The sequence below is a fragment of the Antechinus flavipes genome, chromosome 3, assembly GCF_016432865.1.
Source record: "Antechinus flavipes isolate AdamAnt ecotype Samford, QLD, Australia chromosome 3, AdamAnt_v2, whole genome shotgun sequence".
NCBI classification, from domain to species: Eukaryota; Metazoa; Chordata; class Mammalia; order Dasyuromorphia; family Dasyuridae; genus Antechinus; species Antechinus flavipes.
In genome coordinates this window covers 81962870-81988871 of record NC_067400.1, presented here as the reverse complement: position 1 = coordinate 81988871, position 26002 = coordinate 81962870, and the positions used below count along the sequence as shown (strand labels likewise).

Genomic DNA, 26002 nt, shown 5'->3' with positions numbered 1-26002 from the left:
TGACCCTGGGCAAGTCACTTAACCCCAATTAACTCAGCAAAAAAAAAGAACTTGCACATAAGGAAAAGTACTCAGATTTTTTTTTTAAGGCCAACAAAGCTGTATCAGTTCAGTTCATTTTCTCCTTTTTTTCCCCTTCATTGAAGCAATCAGGGCTAAATAATGTGCCTCAGGGTCACACCTAGAATAAATTAGGTTCTTATTGCTTCAAGTAAGGCAACACAGTATTTAGGTGAGATTTTTTTATTCTTTTTTTAATGTGTTTCTTTTATTAAAAGCATAAACTCAACTTTTCTCTATAAGATCCTATTTCAAAAGTTCACTATTGCTCAGGGCTCATCCTGGGTTCTCAAAGGCCATGGAGTGAAGTGTAATCTCCACAGTGTTCAACTGGATAGGAGAGGTTCCAAGTACCTACCCAGTGATCTATTGTTGGTAGTGTCCAAGAACCATCCAAGCAGCCAAAAATATATCCAGTGCTCTCACAGTGATGGTCCTTGTCATGTGGCATAGATATATGAGTAGCCTTGGCTCAGTTTTGGAAACTCTTCTCTTTTCTCTATGTTCTCAGCTTCCTCCTATTAGAATATGAGCTCCTTGAAAGTAATAACAATCTTGCTTTTCTCTTTCTCTGTAGCTCTTTTGTATGTGGTGAGCACTTAATAAATGCTGTTTTCGTTATCCATTCATTCATTCAGTCACTTGGTGATCATACCCATTGATTCAGTTATCTCTATAAAGATTTCCAGGGCTCCGTATTTAGCCCTACATGATCTCTTGATATTTTACTCCTCACACACAACATTTCATCTTTCGTTTCTGCAGTGATCTCTTTACATCTGCCTCTTGAAATACCTGAATTCTTCCAGCTTTTAATACAAATAGTACCTTCTGACATGAGGCTTTTCTTGATTTCTCAACTCTATCCTATTGCTTGCTAATAATACTTTTCCCTTCCTTAAGCTTTATGCCTAATTTGTATGTGTTTTGGATTTTTCTATACACGTACATATCGCTTCCTTTCTTAAAATGTAAGCTTTTTGAGAGCAGGTAATTTTTTTTTTTAATTTTATTTTATTTAATAATAACTTTGTATTGACAGAATCCATGCCAGGATAATTTTTACACGACATTATCCCTTGCAATCACTTATGTTTCATTTTTTTCCCCTCCCTCCCCTCTTTCCCCCCCCTCCCCCCCCCAGGATGGCAAGCAGTCCTATATATGTTAAATATGTTGCAGTATATCCTAGATACAATACATAGTTGCAGAACCGAACAGTTCTCTTGTTGCACAGGAAGAATTGGGTTCAGAAGGTAAAAATAACTCGGGAAGAAAATCAAAAATGCAAATAGTTCACATTCATTTCCCAGTATTCCTTCTTTGGGTGTAGCTGTTTCTGTCCATCATTTCTCCAATGAAACTCAGTTAAGTCTCTTTGTCAGAGAAATCCACTTCCATCAGAACACATCCTCATACAATATCGTTGTCGAAGTGTATAATGATCTCCTGGTTCTGCTCATCTCACTTAGCATCAGTCCATGTAGGTCTCTCCAAGCCTCTCTGTATTCATCCTGCTGGTCATTCCTTACAGAGCAATAATATTCTATAACATTCATATACCACAATTTACCCAGCCATTCTCCAATTGATGGGCATCCATTCATTTTCCAGTTTCTAGCCACTACAAACAGGGCTGCCACAAACATTTTGGCACATACAGGTCCCCTTCCCTTTTTTAGTATCTCTTTGGGGTATAAGCCCAATAGAAACACGAGCAGGTAATATTTTGAATTTGTCGTTATATCTCCTGGGCCCAGCATAGTTCTTAATACATAGCAAGTGTTTAATAAATATTTATTGATTAATTAATTGATTTCATCACTAGTGCTATAAAGCTAGGTAATTGATTTGATCTCCTCAAAGGGCTATATCACGAAACAATGTTTTTCCCCTCACTAAAATACTTTTAGCAAAAGCTGAATGATTCTGTAGGCTTTTTTTTTTGGCAAGGATTCTGGTTTAGGTATGGATTGTCCTAGAACAGGGGTAAGAAAATTGTCAAGTAGCAGTGAATGTCCTTCTGAGATTACCTAGCAAATTTATAGTAGGTAATATCAGTGCACTTTATTTTTTTTTTTTTTTTGCGAAAGGTAGATTTATTTAGGGAAGAGGTTACAGACAACATGAAGGGATACAATGGACATCGGGAATGGTAAATATGAAACATTGAGAGAGCATATGTTACTTATCTTTTATTGTGGAATTCACAATTTCCCAGCAGAAAGGCACTAAAGTTGAAGCATGTCCTTAGCTATTAGTACACTTTTGAGATTTTCTCTAACAGCTCTCAGTAGTTCAGGAAAAAGACAATCAGATGATGAGGGGTTACCCAGGTATTACAGATTATCTGTTTGGGAGTTGCCCGATGTCATAGAAGCAGGACATTCTAGGATAATGGGTAGTGAATCACCAAAGTGACTAGTATAAAATTGGGTTTTTAAGACAAGTGAAGCTAGAAAAAGGAATAGAGAAGCAGGACAATCTTTCCTTACCTCTGATTTTATGCCATTTCACTTTAATTTAATTTATATGGCCTAATGTAGGTCAGCTTTAAATATCTTAATTCCACTTCTCTGAACTGTTATATTTTCTAGATCCTAGAAGACAGCATGATATTTTCTCTAGCAGGATGTGTTATAACTGCTAACTGTAAGTAAAGAGTTTTCTTTTGGTTAGATAATCAAATGAGGATGGATAAAGTTATTCAGAAGTTAGTCATCTGTTCAATGACTGTCTCCTTTATTTTTTTATGATCTTTATTTTTTACTCTCTCTCTTTTTTTTTTTTTTTTCCAGAAACTGATACACACACAGGTATTTTTATATCCATAGCCAAATTAGGTATTTCTCTGCAACTTCAAAATGTTATAAATGTCTTGACCCAGCTTCACTGATTGTGAATTCTAGTTCATGCTTTTTAAAATGAGTTTTTTGACACCTCTCCAACTAGAGCAGTGAGTCTTTCAATTTCCTGCTGATACTTTTCTCTTTGACTCTATTATTAAAGTTCTACCAAAGAGAGAATGTAGGACACAGAAATCATGAATTGAAATAGAATCCTCTTTGAAAGAATTTAAGAAATACTTTCATTCCAAAGTGTGTGATTTGTGTTCAGTTTTCCCCATTCATTTTAGGACCACTGTTCATTCATATGCTGTATATGTTCATGTATTAAATATTCAAAAAGGTTAGGAAAATGCCCCCCTTCCAATCATATTTATAACTATAGGATGATAAATTACTTTCAATCTCTTGATAGTCAAAGACAATTTTTCTTATACCTGAATAATGTACCCAAATTGATTAATCCTATAAATATTGCCCTTAAGTTTAAAAAGACCATTTTTAACTCTGAAAATTTACCTAAGTACTGAAAAAGACAATCAAGATAGGAAAACAAAGTTTACAAAATAATGTTCGTAAGCCAAGTCTGGTATATTTTACTGGACTTTTTAAAAAAAGTTTTCTATTAACATTTGCAAATCATACCCTGACTTTTGACTAGAATCGTACAAAAGATCTAATTTTTTAAGATTACTTATTCTTATAAAAGAGCATCCTTTGCTTTTGGCTTATTATTTTTTGATCATTCATGGCATTTGTTTAGTGTCCACTACATGTAGAGATCTTTACTGAATATTGAATTAAGCATGTTGTATAATCTGTGTGATTATACAATAAAGAAAATAGAAAACAAAGTTTTCTGTTGTTAACATTTGTAAGTCATACCCTGACTGTTTGACTAGAATTGTACAAAAGGTCTAATTTTTAAAGATTACTTATTCGTATAAAACTGCATCCTTTGCTTTTAGCCTGTTATTGTTTTTCCATTCAGGGCATTTATTGAGTGTCCACAACATGTAGAGATCTTTACTGAATATTGAATTAAGCATATTGTATAATCTGTGTGAAAAATTATAAAAACCAAAATTCTGGTTTTTTATTAAAAAAAGAGGCATATTTGATTTTTAAAAAGTAGATAATATGGTACATGACTGACAGTCATATTTGTGAGCTTTGGTTTTAGATAAAGAATAAAAAGAATCAGAGATATGACTTTTCAACCAAAATTGCCATGCTGTTGAAATTATTACAGACAATAATAGCTACCGGCACAAAATCAAATCTGAGAACCACTAGGAATCCTAACACCTGGCACAGAGCCTAGAACATAGTGGGCACTTAATAAATGTTTGTTGATTGATTGAAATTAGTTGAAAGTGAGTCAGGAGACAATATTGGAAGTTTTCATTATATTTGAATTAAATTAGCTTAAAAACCCACAAGTCACTCAAAAGGAAATTAGAGTGTAGTCCTAGAAACAGGGAAAATTCTTTCTTTCTGTCTTTCTTTCTTTCTTTCTTTCTTTCTTTCTTTCTTTCTTTCTTTCTTTCTTTCTTTCTTTCTTCCTTTCTTCTTTCTTCCTTTCTTCCTTTCTTCCTTTCTTCCTTTCTTCCTTTCTTCCTTTCTTCCTTTCTTCCTTTCTTCCTTTCTTCCTTTCTTCCTTCTCCTCCTCCTCCTTCTTCTCCTCTTCTTTCTCTTCCTCCTTCTCCTCCTTCTCCCTCTTCTCCTTCTTCTCCCTCTTCTCCCTCTTCTTTTTCTTTTTCCTCTTCCTTTTCCTCTTCCTCTTCCTCTATTCCTCTTCCCAGATAAAAAACCTGGAGGGAAGGGGCAGAAAAGTTGAGCTTCAAAAAAAAAGTGGACTGGGATCAATTTAGACCTTGCAGAATAGGGTGCTTTGCTATCCTGAGGAAAGGCTGTAGGATGTGATTGTTCGTTCTAGTGAATAAAATTAACTCTCCTTTCCACTGCAGAGCAGGCATTCTTTTCAGAAACCTCCACCAAGTTCCATTAAAAAATGATTCCAGAAGACATGAGCTACTATATGTAAAATTTGGCAAGATGAATGCCAACATCCAGTTTTTATCACACCTGTGCTAGGCCAATTTCTTAATCAACTCATTTCCCTATTCCAAATAGATGAATCAGTTTGCCCCCAGCAATGTGTCTATCATATTTGCCAACAATAATTTTATAAATTCACATATCCTAAAAGCAAATGAAAGTTCATTTCATCACACAGTCAGCCACAGATTTTGAGCTAATTTTATCTCATTAAAAATTAAGCTTTACAAATTAATCTCCTATGAGTTTTGGTTAACGTGAATAATTTCATTTACCCAATCTGTGGTCTTAACAAGACTCATGTTCAAACTATAAACTAGAAATAACCACCAACTCTGATAAGCTTCCCCCAGACGGCACATTTGACAACATTTATTATTATCATTATTTTACCCTGGACAGTTTTTAAATTAGCAGATTCAATTTAATTTGCCAATTTCAAGAATGATTCCAGATTGTAGAATCTCATTTTGGCAACTTTCTGTTCATAAACATATTCTCTTTTCAATCCATTTCTCAGCACATCTTATTAAACTGTTCTAACTGAAACTCATGATTTTATTTTGGGCTGGCTTTTATGCATTTTCATCATTTTTGAAAAAGAATAAAACAAGCAAGTAGCTCCTTTTCTTATTCTTTCCTTTAAATCCCTTCCCCTCCCCCCCAAAAGTTGCTTCTTCCATTGTATTATTACTGCTGTTTCTTTCCTAGTATGTATGTGGGCAGTCTATTTTCTTACCACATCAGAAGATGTCCAGAAGAAATTGCACAAAGAACTAGACCAAGTTCTTGGGAAAGGTCCAGTTACTCAAGAGAAAATTGATCAGCTCAGGTAAAGATGCAAAAAAAGTAAAAGAAATAATTAGAAAACAAATTTTGGCTTATTTCATAACATAATACTGGTATGTTTATATGTCAATATTAATTACTGCTATGGGGTTTATTTTTTCTATCTTGAAAGGATCATTTAAATCTCTTTTTAAATCTGTGATATATTGCTTTGGGAAACTTTGAAATCAATTAAACCAATAAGCAGCTACCTTATTGCCACAAGATTGCTACTTGAGTGGCTGATTGGCAGGACAAATGCCCCTAGGACTAGGATGGGCAGACTTAATTGTAATTTAGAAAGTCACAGAATGAAAAAATCATCATGTATCTCAAATCAGTAGAACCTAGGAGTCATGGGTTTACCAGCTTAGTCCTGGCTTTTCCTTTAGCAGGAATGTAAAAATTTTAAGTTCACTCTATAGCTAGTAAATAGTTTTATTTTGACTTTTGTATGGGAAGTTAAGGCAAAAATATGAGTATAAAGGAGAAAAAAGATTTTATTATACAGATACAGAAGCAATTTTCAGTTTGTTAATTTTGCTGAGCAATTTTTCTATTCAAAGGAAGGTTTAATTCCTAGGAATCAAGATGGAGAACTACTATATTGCAAAATTACTAAAATGTAAAACTAAAAAGCATCAATAAAATTTATTTTTATTTTTAAATTTAAAAACAGCAAAAGACATGATTCACTTTTGGATCAGGCAGATTTTCCCTTCAAATATTTAATTTAAATAACTTTACATTGTTGTTGTTCAGTTGCCTCAGTCATATCTGACTATTAGTGATCCCATATGGGGTTTTCTTGGCAATGATACAGGAATGGTTTGCCATTTCCTTCTTTACTTTATTTTTTACAGATGAGGAAACTGACCCAAACAAATTTAAGTGATTTTACATTAATTATACATTATTAATCACAAATTATGAGATATTAAAACACATAGTTTATCTCCTCTCACAGAGAAACTCATCTATGGCAGGTGATAAAGCTATTTTCCAAACATAGAAAATCATCAGAGATTAGTGAATAAGAGTTTCTTTAAAAATATTTTGATGCTAATTTACCTCTTTCAAAATAGATATTTATTGATACTTTTTTAAAAATTAGATATTGCCGGCAAGTACTTTGTGAGACAGTTCGAACAGCTAAATTAACACCAATTGCTGCCAGACTTCAGGACCTAGAAGGAAAAGTTGACCAACATATCATTCCTAGAGAGGTAGGAAGAAATCTACTTTTTCTTCTTTACAAGGAATTTTAAAGTTTCTAAATTGGATTAGATGTATTAGAGTCAAGCTGTGGCTCTTGCTAAACTTTAATTAAGTATATTGACATTTTTCTTTCCAGACCCTTGTTCTTTATGCTCTTGGTGTGGTTCTTCAGGATCGTTGTGCTTGGCCATCACCATACAAGTATGAGATATTTGACATATTTATGTGTTGGTTGATTACTCTATTCGTGCACAGATGAGGAGCACATATGATAAGCATTTTTATTTTCTAAGTTCCTAGGGGAAAAGTAAAATGAAATATGAGATATAGGAAAGAGAAAAGAAACTCATTATTTTTCCCTTCTTTTCTTCTCTTCTACCCTTCATGTTTTTTTTTTTCCTTTGCCTTTGAAACGTACCCCCAAGAATATCTATTTCACTAGGAAACAAATACCTTTTATTTCTCAAAGTTTATCCATATCCTTGACTCTGTTACTTAAGCTTTAATTTCTTCTCATATAGAAATTTTAAAAATCTGTTTGAAGAAATTGGAATTAGATACTGCCCTGAGATTGAGTTTTTTTTAACAGAGATCCTAAGGGTTTATAAGGCTACAATGAGGGCCTCTTTGCAGAGTTAAGTGGAGGATGTCATTGTCTATCTCTAGAGAAATGGGAGTGAGAGATACAGATATGTCTAAATAGACATACATTAACATATCAACATATAGATGTATGTTGTTATACATGTATTGTTATATTAAATAAACTCTCCATTCCTTCAAGTTTTAAAAATTAGAATATTGTTATATATGTCAGGAAATCCAAGGTATCTTAAGAAACAGATATTTTCCTACAAGTTTGCCATAAGCCAAATTTTACTTTCAAAATGACATTCAGATAAAATTAGAAGTAAGTTCTCATGGGAAAATTGGTGCTTGTCAATGTACAATCACTTTCCAGTTAGAAAATAAACAAAACCTTTTAAAATCACATGACAGCAAGTACTATATGTTATCTAAACTTTTTGTCTTCCCTATTGTTATATTTTGCACACAGTAGTTACTTAATAAGTGTTTGTTGTTTAGTTGATATAATTTACTGATGAACATCAAACATAGTTTTAATCTGATAAGTAGAAGAATGTTCAAAAATGTTAATGCTGTGCTGCAGCCAAAAGAAATCACAAAATAGTATGGACTTTTTTGTTTGTTTTGTTTTCAGACTAAACAAATAAGTAATGGAAATGCTAATATAGCACCTAACAAAATGTATTTTGTTTAAATAGACAAATGTTGTAAACTGAGATATGGCAGTATAACTATATGGTTTCCATTTTAAAGGGAGCAATTCTAGTAATGGTCTAGTTTAAATTTCTAACTACTACTTACCAGCTTCTGTCATATATACAACTTTACATTTTATTATCCCTCAGTCTCTTTCCTTTCCAGGTTGTTAGAGTATCTTCATATGAGAGCAAATAAGAGCTAATAAAACTATCAAGTAAAATGACCAAATTTTGGGTCAGGATAGATATTTTTGAATCTTTTGAACCATGTAGTTGTCTAGCAACAGGATTATAAGACAGTGTTCAGGAGCTGTTAGCAAACTAGTAAATGGTGCTTGCATTTATTTGCCAACCAAATGGTTTTTTCACAACTAATGCCTTTTTTAGGGACTATTAGCATTTTCAAGTAGGTGTTTGTTAACTCTGTCAAGGTAATGATAGTTGTTGGTTATCAGTAGTAAACAACATTAGATGAGTTGGCCACATATCTCCCAAATTCTTTTAATTCAGGAAGTGCTTATTTGTAAAATAATTATTGACTTGATATGTTTATAAAGTAACTACCCTTTTAGCGAATTTCAGTCAAACAATTTTTACCTCTCTAAAAATAGCATTCTTTTAAAAGTATTTGAATACTTATGAAATGAAACATTTCATATGTATGATCAATAATCACTTCCTTCCATTAGGAAGTATATAAGCTTTTGAAAATTAAAACAGGGATTTTGAAAATATTACAAACATGTTACTCTATGTCCTATCTATAATGATACTTTACATTTCTAACTAATACCAGTTATAATAAATCATCAAATTTTTAGAACTAGAAAAGACTCTGCAATCTAGTATGATTCATTTTACAGATCTAGAATCTGAGATCCAGAAGTGTTGATTGATTTGCTATTTGGTGGATAAAATTGAACATGGAACCTGTGATTCCTGACTCCCAATCCAGGGTTCTTCTTACTGAATCATACTCTGCCTTCAGGACTTTATAAAGACTCATTTTTGTAAATGACAATTTGGATAGTTGTAAAATTCCTATCTAGCAAAACATTACAATCTCACGACTATCCATAACTTTTTGAAAGGTCATTTTTTTCCTGCTTAAAAAGAAAATGTCACTGTTCATTGCATCCTGTACTTTCTGAAGTATCAAATTAAGGACAAGGAAAGTTCTTTAGTTATTGTTGCTGAAGGTATGCTAAATTTAATGTCTCACTGAATTAAGTTTTGTTAGTGGAACCAGTCTTCTGTCCTCATGAAAAACCAAAACATTGAGTTTTCTTTTTATAAAAGTAAAATATTTGGCTCTTTGTCAACATTAATCCAAATTTGCAAATACATAAAAGTATGTTAGCACATACATATACATTTATATGTATTTGACACAATATTAATTTGTTGAATGAAGTTGATGAAATGAATGTAGCATGTCCTTCACATTGGTAAATGAGACTAAAATGAATATATACTATGAATATATATTATAATATTATCCTGTATTTTATAGTAAAAGGCAAAAGAGAGTTGCAGCTAAGTGAAAGGATGATTGCAGACTTTTAAAAGAAGCAAATAAAGGATTTGGTTGTAGTGGTTTTATTACCCACGCAGTAGCAATAAAAATATTTCATGGGACATTTGGACATGACATATATTGCACACTTATGCTAATTTTTGCAAAAAATGCCACCATGAAAATAGTTATAGCTTATATAGCACCAGCACTGATTAAATAGAATAAAAAGATAGAGAAGATTTTGATAAGGTCTTCCAGATTAAATAAATATATGTTTTGATACTTGGTGATTTTACTACAAAGATGAACTAAGGAGAGGAAGGTAAAATATATATTAGAAAACATTGTTGGGAGTAAGGAATAAAAGTGGGCAAGGATTTGCAAACTATTAAAAAAAATCTTAACTGTATTATTATAAATACATTGAGAAAAGAATCAGGAGATGCCAGAAATATATTCTGAAAAATTATATTGATTATATTTTAACAGACAGAAAATGACATTCCTGCTGTCACTCCCAAATCAGCTATCTGTGTATAGTCAGACCCCCAACTTGTTAAAGATCTAAATTAATACAGAATTAAAAGAAAGAATAAAAATGAGGGGAAAAAATTGGCATGCAATTAAACATCTTTAACCTACTTAAATAATTTGTTGACACTGAAAACTGGGCAAAGAAATTGGCATTAATCAAAAATTTTCTAAGAAATATTAACCAATGTAAGGATGTTATAAGGAGACAAAAAAGAGCTTAGAAACCACTTCATCCAGCAAATATTGTTCTCAAGTAGAGACACCGCTGTAGAATACAAATTTATTTGTAAAAAATTTGGAGCACTATCACATCAGAAAGCTACAAGAAGCAATGAATGGCAAAACAGTATAAAGAAAATGTGATGAGAATCTCAACTAAACAAAGTCATGCCACAAGAATTTAAGGATAAAACTGAAAGGAGGACAATAAACAGACTGTTCATAATAACTCCACATTAAGGGCAAACAGGCCGTCACAATTGGACTCTTAATATCATAGTCTTAAAGTAAATGGAAATGACACTAAACAAGAATTTTAAAATGATTGAACACAGAATGTGAACAGAGAAGCCCCATGCTAGAAGTAACACAGTGAAAGATCAATTTTCAAATTTTCAAAAACAAAAGAGAATGAAACATGCAAATTGTAGACTGATGAATTTGACTTCAAATACTGACAAAACTCCACATTTCAATTGTTATCAAGACCATATTGAAAAGAAAATTATCAGAAAAAGCCTGTATAGATTCATCAAAATATAGACCAGGTGTTTGACAGAGGTGATGGATGCAGAATAAGACATACACTTTTGGATATGACAAATATAGGGATTTATTTTGCTTGACTTTATATTTATTGTGAGTTTTTAATTTTCCTTTTTTTTTTTTTTAATTTGAAGAGGCAGATGTCATGGCATATTCTTTTAATGGATTTTTCCAAATTGTTTTCCTTGATAACCCTATTGCTCTCACAACTCTATATTTGCCACTCCTGATGTTTATTTTACCTCTTTTTTTGTCTGTAAGCTTCTTCTCCTAAATAAACCTACTTTTTGGCAAAGGGGAAAAAATAAATTTGAACATAAAATATGAAGGAGAAGAGGGTCTAGGATTACCTACAAGAAAAGAAAGAACAAAAATAGAGTTGTTTTTTTTTAATGCGCATAAAAAGAACACAAGCTAGAAGGAAAAATCATAGACAAGCAGGATGGCTTTGAAAGTTAAATAATGAATTTATTGTGTTTTTTTTTAAGCAAGCTGTACAAGACTTTTGTATACAATCCTCTTTTCTATGTATTCGTGTAAATGTTTTATTTGGTATTTATTAATATTAGAATTTTTAAAAAGTGGGAGGAAAAAATTTCAGGTTAAAAAAACCTGTTTTGATGCTACTAAATAAATAAAATTGATCTACTAAATAACTAAAATGACTAAATTAATAGATTGAGGAATTACTACAGATATAGTTTGCCTAAATTTTAGCAAAATGTTTAATATGACATCATGATTATTTTGTGGAAAAGATAGATATGAATCAGAATCTAGTATAATTGGATTAATTTAGAAACCACTGAATGGCCAGCCTCAAAAGAATAAATGTTGATAATTCCATGTCAGCTTGACAAGAAGTTCCAAATGGAATGCCAGAAGGATCTATGCTTTAGTCCTTTGCTATCTGACATTTTTATCAATTCTAAATAAAGACATAAATGGCACACTCATCATATTCGGAGAAATAAAGATGAGAGATACAAATGAACACACTAGATAACTGAGTCAGAGCTTAATCTAAGAAGATGAGATTTAAAAGAGATCTATAAAATATTGAATTTGGATTTTTAAGAATCCTGCTTCACAAATTATAGAATAGGTAAGGTATTAATACACAACCCTATTTCAGAAAGACTTAGGGGTTTCAGTGAACTAAAAACTCAAGTCATTAATGTGAATTGGCTATCCCCAAAATTGATAGAATCTTGGGTTGCATGAAAAGGCATAAATTCCACTGTCTTCTTCCCTGGTCAAACCATATCTGAAGAAATTGTGTGTAATTCTGAGCACCACAGTTTAGAAAGATCATTGATCTTAATAGAATTACCTGGAAAATGTCCAGAGGAAGACATGACAGATAGCAAAGTATGTCACATGAGAGTCTGTTGAAGAAACTGGATGTCTTTGGCCGAGACAAGAGAAGATCATGAATGTACATTTTTCTGCTTTGGGCTTCTGTGCAAGAAGGAGTTAGAGGAAAGAAGAGCATGTCCTGAATAAAAAGATAATTGAGAAGATATTTTTCAGAAGTTTGAAAATGTGAAGTCAGCTACAATTTGATTTTGGGGAGGATAAGTAGGCTAAAATTTGAAGAAAAAGTTTCCAAGTCCAGCTTCTATTTTTGTCTTCTGTGAGAAAATATTGTTAACAACTTAGAACCAGAAGAAATGGAAAACTATATGAATGTAGTTGAAAGAACTGGGGGGTACTTAGCCTGCAGAAGAGAAAACAGGGAGTCTTTCAATAGGTTGTGTTTTCCTCATTGCTACCCACTAGAGATAAGGTAAAATGAAGAGGAAAGCTGGTTTAGAAAGTAGCCAAAAAGATGGCATTTTTGGAGCATGACTTAAAATATAAGAATTTTATTCTTCTGGTCAGACTTAAAATATGAGAATTTTATTCTTCTGGTCAGAAATAGAGTATACTTACCAGAGGCTAATCAGTATATATGTACTTGATGTCTTGCAAATCTAATCAAAAGGGTTTACTTTTTTTTTTTTTAAATGAATGTGGAATGCATACAGAAGGCAGAATTCAAGAGAAGAGCCATTCTAATGAAATCCGTGGCTTCAGAAATGTTTACATACAAATACTCCAAGGTTTATGCAACAAGTAGTAGGAAGTAGAGATGACAGATTTGACCTTATAGATGTCCTTGAGACTTGATGGATATAACTCATGACTGTATGTCTTAGGAATTTGTACTTGGCTTTGTGCTTTTTAACATTTTTATCAAAAACCTGTACAAAGGTATCAAGTTTTGTTTATCAAATTTGCAGAGACACAAACCTAGAGTGAGAGAGATCAGGTAGTGATACATTGGATAAAAGAGTGAAGATCCAATATCTTGGCAGCATAGAACTTAGAGATGAATCCAAGAAGATTAAATTCAATGCTATAAAACCAAAGCAAATTTATAAGTACAAGATGGGGGAACTATGGTTTTATAGTAGTTCTCTGAAACAAATCTGGGTTTTTTAATGAACTGCAACCTCAGCATGAGTTAGCAGTATGATAATGGCAGCCAAAAACCATCTAAAACGATTATGAGCCAAATTAAGAAAAAATAAGTGTGAACAGTTTTAATGCCAGGAGCATTGAAAAAACCCTTAGCTTGGGTCTGCACTGTTACTACTGCTGCTGCTGCTGCCCCTAACACCACCTAGCAGAGTTCAGGTATCTTATAAAAACTTAATAGAAAGTGTGAATGGTCCATACTTGCTTCCGCTGTTATGGAGGAAGAAGGTTCAGTGAAGAGTTCAAATTGAAAAAAGGATTCTATATAGGTTGCAAGACTCCTTAGGTGCACCGAATACACTCCTAAATGAGAACCATAATCATTCAGAACCATTTGTTGTATCTTTTTATGCAAGAAAAACAAAATGGATAAAGAATGCCCTCTGTTTAGATTATGACTACAATTGGATGGGTAGCTCATAGAAACTGGTCTAATAATACTTTTGAGAGATGCTGTATAGACCAAAAGTGAATGGGTCAGGGGTTAAATAACTCAAGGGTAGACTAGATCCCCCCTGTGAAATTGCCAGGTCCTCTTCACAACCCTGAGTACCTAAATGAAATAAAAGCCCATCTTTTTATCATCCCTAATTAAATCCCTGATTTGTGTCAGTGATGGAAGTTTCCCACATCAGTAAGATCATAGCTTCTTAACACACAATAGAGTGTTTTCACAAGTATGTTACCTATTAAATTTTTACAATTTTTAGTAGTATTTAAACAGCACTAAAATCTTGACAATATGTTCCTATTTTAGACTGTAGATAAAAAGCTATATATAAACAATAGAGACAAATCCAGAGACATATCAGTAAAATCCCTCGGCGGTGCTATTGCTGAACAAATGATTGATGTAGTTCATTTTCTATTAGCATAATCTTCTGAATCATAATTTTTATGCTAAGGTGATCTGTAAAGATAAGGAAAGATAAAAGGAATCACATTGTACTGCATCTATAATTCAGTACTAGTGTGTTTGTACATAGTTTATTGTACATTGTTTCTACTAATTTATGAGCTCCTCAAGAACCAGAACTGTCTTTTGCCTTTTTTTTTTTTTTTTTTTTTTTTGGTATTCCTGATACTGTGCCTGATACACAGTAGGTGCTTAATAAATTTCTGTCCTAGTTTCACATATTCAGATGACCACCATTGTTCTCACAGTGAAATTTCTCTGAAATAGAATTGGTGAAAATCTAACTGGCACATAATCCTGCCTCACAATTTAAGGCCTTCCCTTGAAATGAATTTATCCTCATATGAGTCAGTTTCCTTCTATGTATTTTATGGTCAGTTGACACAATTCTGGCACAAAGTAAGTGCTTAATAAGTGCTTATTGGCTGTTGGCGTATTCCAAGAGCAAAAGATATTAGGTAAAATTATCAAATGTTATATGTAGAATAATGTTAATATAACTTCAGGATGAATGAACTGAAATGTCAGTCTTTAAAGTGAAGCTAAAATTTGATTCTTTGCAGACAAAATTGAATGTAGGAAAAGCTCCCCCTTCCAGAAAAAAACAATTAAATCCTCGTAGGTCTTTTATTCCTGTATGTTTATTTTTAAATAATAATGAAAATTTGTGTTCGTTCCAATTATGAACTTGAAAAAGGTTCATTATAATACAATCTGAAAATACTCGGATGCCCTCGAGGCAAACATCTGTGTGCTTCTTTTTCAAGGTTATTTCAAAATAAAAAATGATTAAATTTAATTTAATCTTTAGTTTAATAGTGTAATACAATTTAGTGTAATACAAAATTATTTTGTACTGTAATTCATATATCATCTTATAAAAAAGCAGGACAGTCCAGTGGCTTTATTTTTTAAAATAAACTTGAAACTTCTTAACATTCTTCTTGTAGGCAAAGAATAAAAAACAAAAAATCTTTAAACAGGACTGAAAAAAAATTATTTTCCAAAGACATACAAAGCTTAAAGTTCTCTGAAGGGTAGAGACCTTTTATTAAAAGTCTGTATCTTTTCCTAAATTACTTTCATTTTTAGTTTTCCAGTGTATTTTATGGTAGATCCAGAATGAAAATAACTTATAAATATAACTTTAAAAGCATAGATAAAGAGAAAATCACCAATTAAAGAAACCAATGCCATGCAAAATTAAATGCCTCACTTTTTATTTGTTTTCACATAACCAATATTTAAGTTTTAAATTTCTTGGAATCTTCCTATTCATTTGTTGTCTGGTGTAAATATAGTTTTTAAATGTCTATTCATTAAAAAACTGCATGCATTATATTTCTCAACATGTGATCCTGTAAATTGCAGAATACAAATATCATAGAATCTCAGCATTTGAAGAGCATGGTCTCACTCATTCTTGAATAAAAATTCCTTGTATAATAATAGCTGTAAGAAGGCATTCAATCACTGTTTAAAAACTCCTGGTTAGGTGGAATCCACCATTCTCCAGGGAAATTTTCTGAATAGCTTTCAGTTTTTAGAACTTTCTTCTTTCATATCAAGAATACATTTGCCTCTCTTCAGCTTCCAGCCTTGCTCCTACTTCTACCCTCTGTTATCATGCAAAACAAGTCTTCCCCTCTTTTAGCTGGCAGCTCTTGAAGACAACTGTCCTGTCTCTCATCTAACTCCTCTTCTCCAGGCAAACATTTCCATTTTTTCAACTGCGTAATACTATCTGAAAGCTCTTCACTACCTTTGTTGCTTTCTTCTTGGCTTTGAATCCAAAAGTCTTTCACTCTTTTCTGAATTCTCAGGTCTTTTTCGGAATACCCATTGAATAACCAGGAGTAAGATTTACACTTTTTTTTCTACCAATTCACATCTTCTTAGATTTAGCTCTAATCTTTATTTGTCAAGATATTTTTGGATTCTATCATCCACTGTGCTTCTCTCTAAATGGTTCTGTAGTATACCTCAATAACTATTGCTTCTCTTCTTGTTTCCATTGAGTTTCACCTCAGTGTTCTCTCCCTTCTGATTCATGAATATCTTCACATTAATATTTTAACATAGTTTTACTACAAACCACCTCCTTCCTTTTGAATCAGGGATTCAAGCTATCAAGGATAGCTGTACAAATATTCTAGTCATGGATTTTTTTTTTTTTTTTTGAAATCTCAGTGATAATGATGAGGTTGTATTTGTTTCCTTGCATTAGGATTCCTAGTTCATTTTGCCTGGCCAGTGCATTGTATATATAGGTAGAAATGAGACCATGGATTTCATTAGTCAATCAGTCAACAAACATTTTTAAAGCACTTTGTTATAAGTACTTTGATAAGCTCTGGAAATAGAGAAGCAAAGTCTCTTGCAATAAAACAGGTGTGAGTTGATGAGGGCCTAGACTACGATGGTGAAGATACATTGTGAAAGTAGAAATGACAAGATTTGGCAGTATATCAGATAGTTGAGATGATCAAAAGAGTGAAGTCACAGATGGCAAGTTATGAATCCAAATGATTGGGAGTAACTATCTATTACTGACAGTAATAGAGAAGTTTAGCTAGAAGAAGGATTTGAGGGAAAAGATAATGATTTCTGTTTGGAATAGTTGAATTTGAATTGTTTAGGAGACTTCCAGTTCAAGATTCCAGTTCCAATAGGTAGTTGAAGCTACATGATTGTATCTCAGGAGAAAGATGATCCGGATACCTGAATCTGAGAATCATCTACATGTAGATGATAACTCATGAGACCTATTGATAAGATCACCTAGAGAGAAAGTATAGGGATAAAAAAGAAATAAACCTGAGATAAAACATTGTGGGGCACCACCGTTAGTGGACATGAGATGGATGAAAACCCAGTGAGGAAGTCTGAGAAAGAATAGTTGGACATGTAGAAGAACCAAGGGAAAATTATCTTACCAAAACCAAACTCACCAAAAGAGAAGAGAGTGTCTCCTGGAGAAGAAGATGCTGAACAGTCATGAGTGCTACAAAAAGATCAGGAAGAGTAGGGATTGGGAAAAAGCCATTAGATTTAATAATTAAGTTATTAGTAACTTTGGAGAGAGGAGAAAGCTAGATTGAAGATTTAGAAGAGGAAAGATAAGGGATTTTGGAAAGTGGGCTAGCAAAACAATTAGGGAAGAATAGAATGTTTGCCCTTCTACAGTAACAGTTTATTTGAGATTAGATAACATAAATTCATAGTGTGTCCAGTTAGCATGACTTCCTGATTTCTTCTAGTTGTGTTCAGCAGAACATGACGAGGAATGAAAGAAGCTGATGGGAGAAGTAATCTAGAGTTGTGTTTTGGCAAAGCATGATCAGTGATAAGCTCATTTTGTTGTAGGAAAGAACTGGAAATAGAATAAATGTCCATCCTTAGTGAATGGCTAAACAAATTGCAGCATATGAATATAATGGAATTATAAGAAACAGTGAATATGGAGAATTCTGAGAAGTATAGAAAGCATGTGAGTGGATGCAAAGTAAACCTAATCAGGAAAACTTGCACAAAAATCACTGCAACAATGTAAATAGAACTAAAAAGAGAAACAATGTGATATTATTATGATGACCAAGCTTGTCCTAAAAGCAGAATTGAAAAACATGTATCTCCCTTTTTTAAAGAAAAGTTCAAGACTGGGTGTAGAACATAGCAAAAGCTCTTAGTCTTGGTTGAGGTATTGCTTAGTTTTTCTGATTTCTTTTTCTTTCTTTCTTTTTATTGTTACAATGAGTCATTTTCTGGGGAGATGAGGGGGGAAAGATACATCTGGAAATGAAAGTGATAAAAATGAAGGATGACAGTTTTTTTAAATATGAGAAAAAGTATCATAATATCCGACAAAAATATATATATTGTCCTTACTAATGTTTTTTCTCTTTTCAAGGTTTGATCCAGACCGGTTTGCTGATGAATCTGCTATGAAAAATCTTTCCTTGCTTGGATTCTCAGGCTCACAAGAATGTCCGGAGTTGAGGTAAGATGATTTAGGAAGAGAGAGGTACCTGCTTTTTTGTTTCATTATAGATGAGACAAAAAATATTTTCTTTATATAATTACTTGATTTTTATGTAATTATTTGCCCTTCTTTCCGACTAGGTTTGCATATATGGTGGCTACAGTACTTCTGAGTGTGCTAGTGAGAAAACTGTACTTACATCCTGTGGAAGGACAAGTTATTGAAACAAAATATGAGTTGGTAACATCATCAAAGGAAGAAGCATGGATTACTGTTTCTAAAAGAAACTAAAAAATGAACATCAAGTTGCAAGAAAAACAATGCTTCAGCCTTTTGAAGGCAAAAATTCATTTCTTTTGCTGAGAAGTGTTATCCTAAACTATCATAAGGTTTGGTGTTCAGAACTAATTTTTCTACATCCTTAACATTATCTTCTTTTTATATTAATATTCTTTTTACTAAATTGAATTTTATACAGTCATTTGTGATTTGAACCACATTGACTCCAAGACATGTGATATAGAAGTGAAGGTTTTTATTGCAAGACTATTTCTAAACACTGCCTTGTCGAAACAGACTAATCGTGACTAGTATATCCTTTAGGGCTGACTAGTAATGAAGGCCACTGTCTTAGACAACAGTAGTTAGTAGTTATAATTTTCATTGTTTAATATTAAATTATCCACTGTATTCTAGTTTTTACATAAAACATTTACATTAAATAGTCCCTACTTTGAAGAATTTTAATTCTAAGAGAGCACAAAATATGTTTCTTAGATACTATTAAAAAGTTTAAATATGCAAAGGGAACTGAATATTTATAGAAATCTTATGACAAATGATTTTATAAACAAAGAAATCTTTTGTAATATGATCTTTAAGCTGTTTTATGTATAACTTAGATTTTTGTATATTATTAGATTTTTTTAAAAAACAGATCACATTTGTAACTATATTGTATCAGCATACTGCTCACTTTAAATGGATAGCTTAGCTTTATTTTTTTGAATTTCTGTTTTCCCATGTTACCTCTCTTTTATTTTTCTCATAAAACTGAAATTGTTATTCTTTTGGGGGAAATTGTTTGGCACATTGGGGGAGGCAAGAATTTGATGACATATCATTCTAATAGTTACTTATATACTTGTGTATTCTACCTCTCATTATGTCTTCTACCTCTTATCATGATACCTAGTTATTTTGACAGATGTACTATTTTAGTCTAAAAGAATAGGAAAGAGAAGAAGAGAATATTTTCCTTAAAAAACACACTAGAAATTCTCTATGTCTTTCATTCAAAACCACTTGAAAAAATAGTCTTGTAACATCCCCAAAGAATTGCATCTTACCAGTAGACATTGAGTAAACATTACTGACTGATGTACTGCAGATACAGAGAATTCTGCCAAAATATCTACCCAAGGAAATGCTCACCTGATAGATGACAGAAGAGTCATCTGCCATATGCCAGATAAGTAGAATGAATACATTAAGGGGATAAGTTGGCTGGATATGTGGCAACCTCAGTTTTTTACTATTGAAATAAAATTATGTTGAAGAAATAGGTTAAATAGATTAATAATAACATAGATACAGAGGGTCTCAATTACCATGGCAGTGAGTAGAATGGTAGATTCTACTTTTCAGAACCTTTTCCTAACACTTTGTTTTTATTATCAATATGATGCACTGTCATAGATCTGCAGGTAGGATATGAAGTAATTGAAAAAACTGTCTCAATAGAAACACTTGTACATGATTTCCAACCGAGCCAAAGAGACACTTAAAAACCTGATGCCTTTGGGCTCCACCTAGTAAATTCTGCTTATTTTAACTAAAAAATGCCAACTAATCATGTTGATTGTTCAGCTGTTTAAAATATAAAATAGGTTAGAGATGGGGTAATACAATTTTTTTCAAGTTATGGATGAAATTCACCTCTAAGGTATGTTTTTGTTTTGACATCCAAATAGTTGCGAAGTATCCACATAAATTTAAATTTCAGGCCTCAAAGAGAATTGTTATAAGATCTCATCCAGCTCATCCCACATCCCATGATCTCATCATGCACACTAGGTTCTTTCTTTCTCTTTATTGTGTTCCCAGTCACTGCAGTGAGGGCTTAGGCTGTAATTGTACATAGAAAACTAAGGTATTTTTTTTTTTTAATATTGAAGTTTTCCAAACTTCAGATGAGTGCAGGAGGGAGCATTCAAACTTGCTCTGAAATTTTCAATCTGTCTTAGGTGATTCTAATGAATTTCACATGTGGGCATCTAGGTCACACAGTGGATAGAGTGTCTGGCCTGGAGTCAGGAAGACTCATCTTTGTGAATCTAAATCTGGTCTTAGACACTCGCTAGCTGTGTGACCCTGGGCAAGTCACTTAACTCTGTCTCAGTTTCCTCATCTGTAAAATGACTGTAGAAGAAAATGGCAAACCATTCTTGTATGTTTAAATCTCAAATAGAGTCACAGACTTGGACACAACTGAAAAAATGACAACAATAAAATAAGGATTATGTGCTATATTCCTGAGAAGTCATTTTTAGGGGAGAAAAACAGGACTCTACAATTTCTGTATTTTGTATAACTATTTTTTGATTTCCAATTACAGTTGTGTTTGTGTTTCAGTCTATTCTTGTTATTGAGTTTCTTTACTTACAAATCTATCCCCATATTTGTCTTCTTGTTAATTGAAATTTAGATGTATCCCTAGACAGAAGTAGTCTTTCCAGCACTTACACAAGCAGCCTCTTTTTGAATGGCTCTGAATCACTGGGGAAATGACATAGCTGTTTTTAATGTATTTTAAAGTGTCCTTTCTGAAAAGGGGTGTTTTGATAAGTATTAGGATGAATCCTTATTTTGTTTGTTTTTCTGAGTTAATACAATCCTATTTGCCTGGTCCTTTTCATATTTCAGAAAAACATGAAATCTTAATTTAATTACCATTTGATTTCTTGTCCTAACAAGTTGGGCCTAAACTTTTTAAAATTTAAAATCTTTTCAGAGCATTTAAGTACCTCCCTTAAATGGATATTTTATGTTTTCCATTCTCTAGATTGGCAGTAGTGTATTTTATCTGGTTTATTAATTATATGCATTTTCCAGGATAATTTTTTAAACCTTTATTATCCTTTTGTGCAGGAGCAAAACAGTGTTCAGAATTAACTGAAGGGAATGTCCTAAACGCAGATTGAGATTAGGGGGGAAAAAAGTCCAGAGATAAATCTCGCCCACAGATCCATTTAACATAATTCATTTGTTACTTTAGTTTTGAGGCTGCTGTCCCATTTATTGAGTTGTTATTTTGTATCTGTCTATTTTTAAATATTTTTTAATCCGTTTGGGGCTAGAATTAAGGATAACAAAGAAGTTCTTTTAACTCTAGTTATAAAAATAATTTGTATTCTTAATAAGTATAGTTTAATTCAGGGAATATTCCAAATTTGCGAATTTCTCAAAAAAAAAAAAGGAATTGCTTTGTTACTAGATTCTCTTTAATACCAACCATTCCTTCCCTCCCCCCCAAAAGATGCTGTTTAAGTTTTCTTCAGATACTAAAGGTTCTTTGTTTAAGAAAAATTCCTGTTGTTTTCCTAGTGCTTGAAGTGTGCTGGAAGCAGGTGGTTGAAGACCACAGGATCTAGGAAGTCAAGCCACAATGTAGAGTCGGGATAATTATTAGGCTGGATGAACTGTGATCAAATGAGATAAGTTGTAAAAGTACTTTGTAAACCTTGAAGCATTATATATAAATGTTAGTTATTATAACTTAACTATTCCACTTGACAGTCACAATGTTTTTGTGCATATGGAGTATAAAAATTTTTTTTTTCAGGTACCAAGAACAGGTTGGGAAGAAGGAGGGAAAGCTGTCCTAGAGCAGAAAATTGACATGGAAAGCCATGTAGCACTCAGCTCAGAGAGGAGAGTCAGGAGGGGAGAGCCAAAGCCCAAGGGCTCTGTATCAGTATCAGCATGTCCAGTCCGGAAAGGATCTTAGAGAATTCCCTGAGCTTGAAGGTGAGGAAGCTGAGGTGAGAGTAAGCAAGGACAGGAGAGTTCTTAGAGCAGGAAGGGTGCAGCTGAGCCAGGCAGGAGGCAGGTGATCAGGGTGATGAGATGGAGCCCAGTAAGTAGGATGAGGCAGGAACTGTTAATAGAAGAGCTTTCATGAGGCTAACTTGGAGAACAGGCCCTAGGACAAACAGCCAAAATGCTTCATTATTAGGGTTAAAATGTTTGTTGTGGAATTAGATGAAAACATCGCAGCTTTTTCATGTGCAGATAGGTTGGGAAGTTTGTAAACACAGAATCTCAATTTAGAAGAGACTCAGAAATGATCTAGTCCAACCTGCACCAATTTGAAGAAGGGGCAGCTTGTTGCTCCTGAGGCAGCTCTAATTATTAAGAAATCTTTCTTTATATCAAGCCAAAATTTATTTCCTTCCCCCCTGCCCCAACTTCTCCCCATTCTCCTTAGTTACACCTTTTGGAGCTAAGCTTCAACAAGTCTAAATCCTGTCCCTCAAATATTTGCCTAACCCACCCCCGACTCCCACCACTTTCCTTATGACATGGTACCCATCCTAATTGCCCTTATCTGCATGGTTCGTTATTCACCATTCATCAGTGTCTTTTCTGATATGTACACTCCAAAATAGTATTCTTGATGTAATCTCACCAGAATAGAATAATAATGGTTTAAAATAATTTTTATTAGAATAATAATAGCAAACATTTGTATAGCTCTTTTAAGATTTGCAAAGTGCCTTACAAATATGGTTTCATTTTATCATCACAAAAATCCTATGAAGTAGGTGATAATCATTTTCTTCATCTTATTTGAAGGAAAATTGCAGCTGAGGGAAGTTATGTGACTTGCCCAGGATCACACAGCTGGTGTCCGAGGCTAGATCCTAATTCAGATCTTCCTTACTCCAAAACCAAAACTGTCCTCTATTCCAGAATATACATGTACAAAGTTTATACATAAATTCCAAAACACAAAATTAGAATATTTTACCAGTTCTAGAAACAATGTCAGCATAAATACAGCCTAAGATAGTATTTATTGTTTTATCTACTGATCCATATTGAATTTGCAGTATTCTAAAACCTCCATATTGTCAATGTCATTGTTATTTTTTACTTTTCTGTCTTTGTGAAATATTTTTGAAATGGATGACTTTTCTTCTCCCCATCCCCACAAGACCTTTCCTTATAAGAAAGCAAAAATGACAGAATAGTCAACTATAGCAATCTAGTGTTTGACAAACCCAAAGATTCTAACTTTTGGGATAAGATTTCATTATTTGATAAAAACTGCTGGGATAACTGGAAATTAGTATGGCAGAAATTAGGCAAGGACCTACACTTAACACCATATACCAAGATAAGATCAAAATGGGTCCATGATCTAGGCATAAAGAACGAGATTATAAATAAATTAGAGGAACATAGGATAGTTTATCTCTCAGACTTGTGGAGGAGAAAGAAATTTGTGACCAAAGATGAACTAGAGACCATTACTGATCACAAAATAGAAAATTTTGATTATATCAAATTAAAAAGCCTTTGTACAAACAGAACGAATGCAAAGAAAGCAAAAATGATCCGCATCCCCACACTAAAGCATATAAGGTTTTATTATTTGTTCTCTATTAAACTTAAGTTGGGCCTTGCATTTAATTTGAGTTCAGTTGTCTTTTAACTTTGTTATTTAAATTACTGTAATCTCAGGGTATTTCGTTCTCCTAGTTTCACCATCAGTTGATGCAAGTCTTTCATGTTCCTATAAATGTGTCTGTTTCTTGCAATGCAAGGACCTATATCATTGCATTCCTATATTAGGTTTATTTCCTTATTATCCATTCAAAAGAAAATTACTTTTTGATGTACTTTTTTTCTCCCATAAATAGTGTGAGGATGAATAATTTGATATAAATGGGACCTTTCTTTTTGTCTTTGAATACCTTGGGTCAAAGGGTAGGAATTGATGGATCAAAAAATAAGAATATTTCAATGATTTTTATCCCATAATTCTAAATAATTTCCCATAATTAATGAGTGTGCCTGTTGACTTATACTTTCTCCAGTATTAATTGTTTCTGTTTTTTTGTTTTTTTTTTATCATCTTTACCATGCTGCTAGTATGAGAATTGTGTCAGATTGATTTAATTTGTTTCGGAATTGTTTTAATTTGCTTTTCTGTTATTGGTGGTTTATAGCAGTGGCAACAAATTCAAATAGAAATAGATCACTGTTGGAATACATGGGAATTACCTGACAGTGGCTGCTTGGAGATCCAACCCAGAATGGATCTCCTCTTGTGAGAGGATGATACAAGGAGCCTGAGAGGAAGTTGCTGTTCTCTGACCTCTCTGATTGAGAGGCCATTACATTGTCCGACCTCTTTCCTCTTCCCTCAGCCTCCAGTTTATCTCATTTCCACTCTGCAACACCTGTGTCAGCAAAGGCTGCCTTACAACTACTTCAGATGGTATGATCTACTGCTGTGGAGGCTCTCGGAGAATTAACCTGCCTTTTAACAGATCCCTGTGTTGTGTAAGGCAGTGTATTGCCTTAAAAAATCTCAAGTTAACATCTATATTGTGTTGTATTTTATTTATTTTATTAAGCATTTCCCAATTACATTTTATTATGATTCAGGCAGCATTTGGGAGTTTGAAGACAAAAGTAATGGCTGGGAATTTGACACTTCTGGTTTGGAACATTCTTTCATATATTACTGACAGATTTCATTCCTTTAAAAACAAACTGTGTTCTTTGAGTAGTTATCTGTCATCAGACTTTTATCAGAAATGTTTGTTGCAAGGAATTTTTCATAACAATTTTTCTTTTAGCTGTATTAATTCTGTGTGAAAGATTTTTATATTTCTGTAACTGAAATTTTCTATTTTAACCATCTGCTATGATTATCTGTATCCCTTGTTTTTTTGGTTAAGAATACTTCTCTTTGATTATGGTCTGAGAGGCAGAACTAGAATGATATGGAGTAAATTTAGACAATATAAAAATATATTAATAAAAAATTTGCTCAAAAATTTTCACCTTAATTGTAGTTGTGAAAGAAACTTCTTTTCTTCTTTTTTTAAATAATAAAAAAGTTTTTCACAATTAACTGCTATCAAGAGTACCTCCTCCATTCTCTACTTGCAAAAATTGATTTTGTGAAGCTGATTATATTTACTTGCCACCCTTGGATGCTTTTCTGAAGCTGGGCACTCGGCTGCCATAATGATGGAAATGTACTGTGGTTCATTGCTGAAGAACTCACACTTTAGGATGACACATTATTCCATTATTGATTCTTATGAGATTGATGCTATGTCAAAAGTGACTGGGAGCAAACAGAATTAGGAAAAGTCATCCTTGCAGTGGGCTTTAAAAGACCAGGTCTGTCTTTTAGTTGGAACTCGGACAGACTTTTGTTTA

The 26002-nt window shown here is 32.9% G+C and overlaps 1 protein-coding gene across 1 annotated transcript in view; it reads left to right on the top strand.

Moving 5' to 3' along the window:
• LOC127553208 (cytochrome P450 20A1) overlaps positions 1-25688 on the top strand; it is a 50391-nt gene extending 24703 nt beyond the window's left edge. The window contains exons 8-13 of the mRNA XM_051983756.1: positions 2658-2712; positions 5679-5799; positions 6910-7021; positions 7150-7214; positions 18467-18556; positions 18679-25688. Coding sequence (XP_051839716.1) covers positions 2658-2712; positions 5679-5799; positions 6910-7021; positions 7150-7214; positions 18467-18556; positions 18679-18829 — 594 coding nt within the window. The 3' untranslated portion in view covers positions 18830-25688. The remainder of the gene's footprint in view (positions 1-2657; positions 2713-5678; positions 5800-6909; positions 7022-7149; positions 7215-18466; positions 18557-18678) is intronic.
• Positions 25689-26002: the final 314 nt, after the last annotated feature.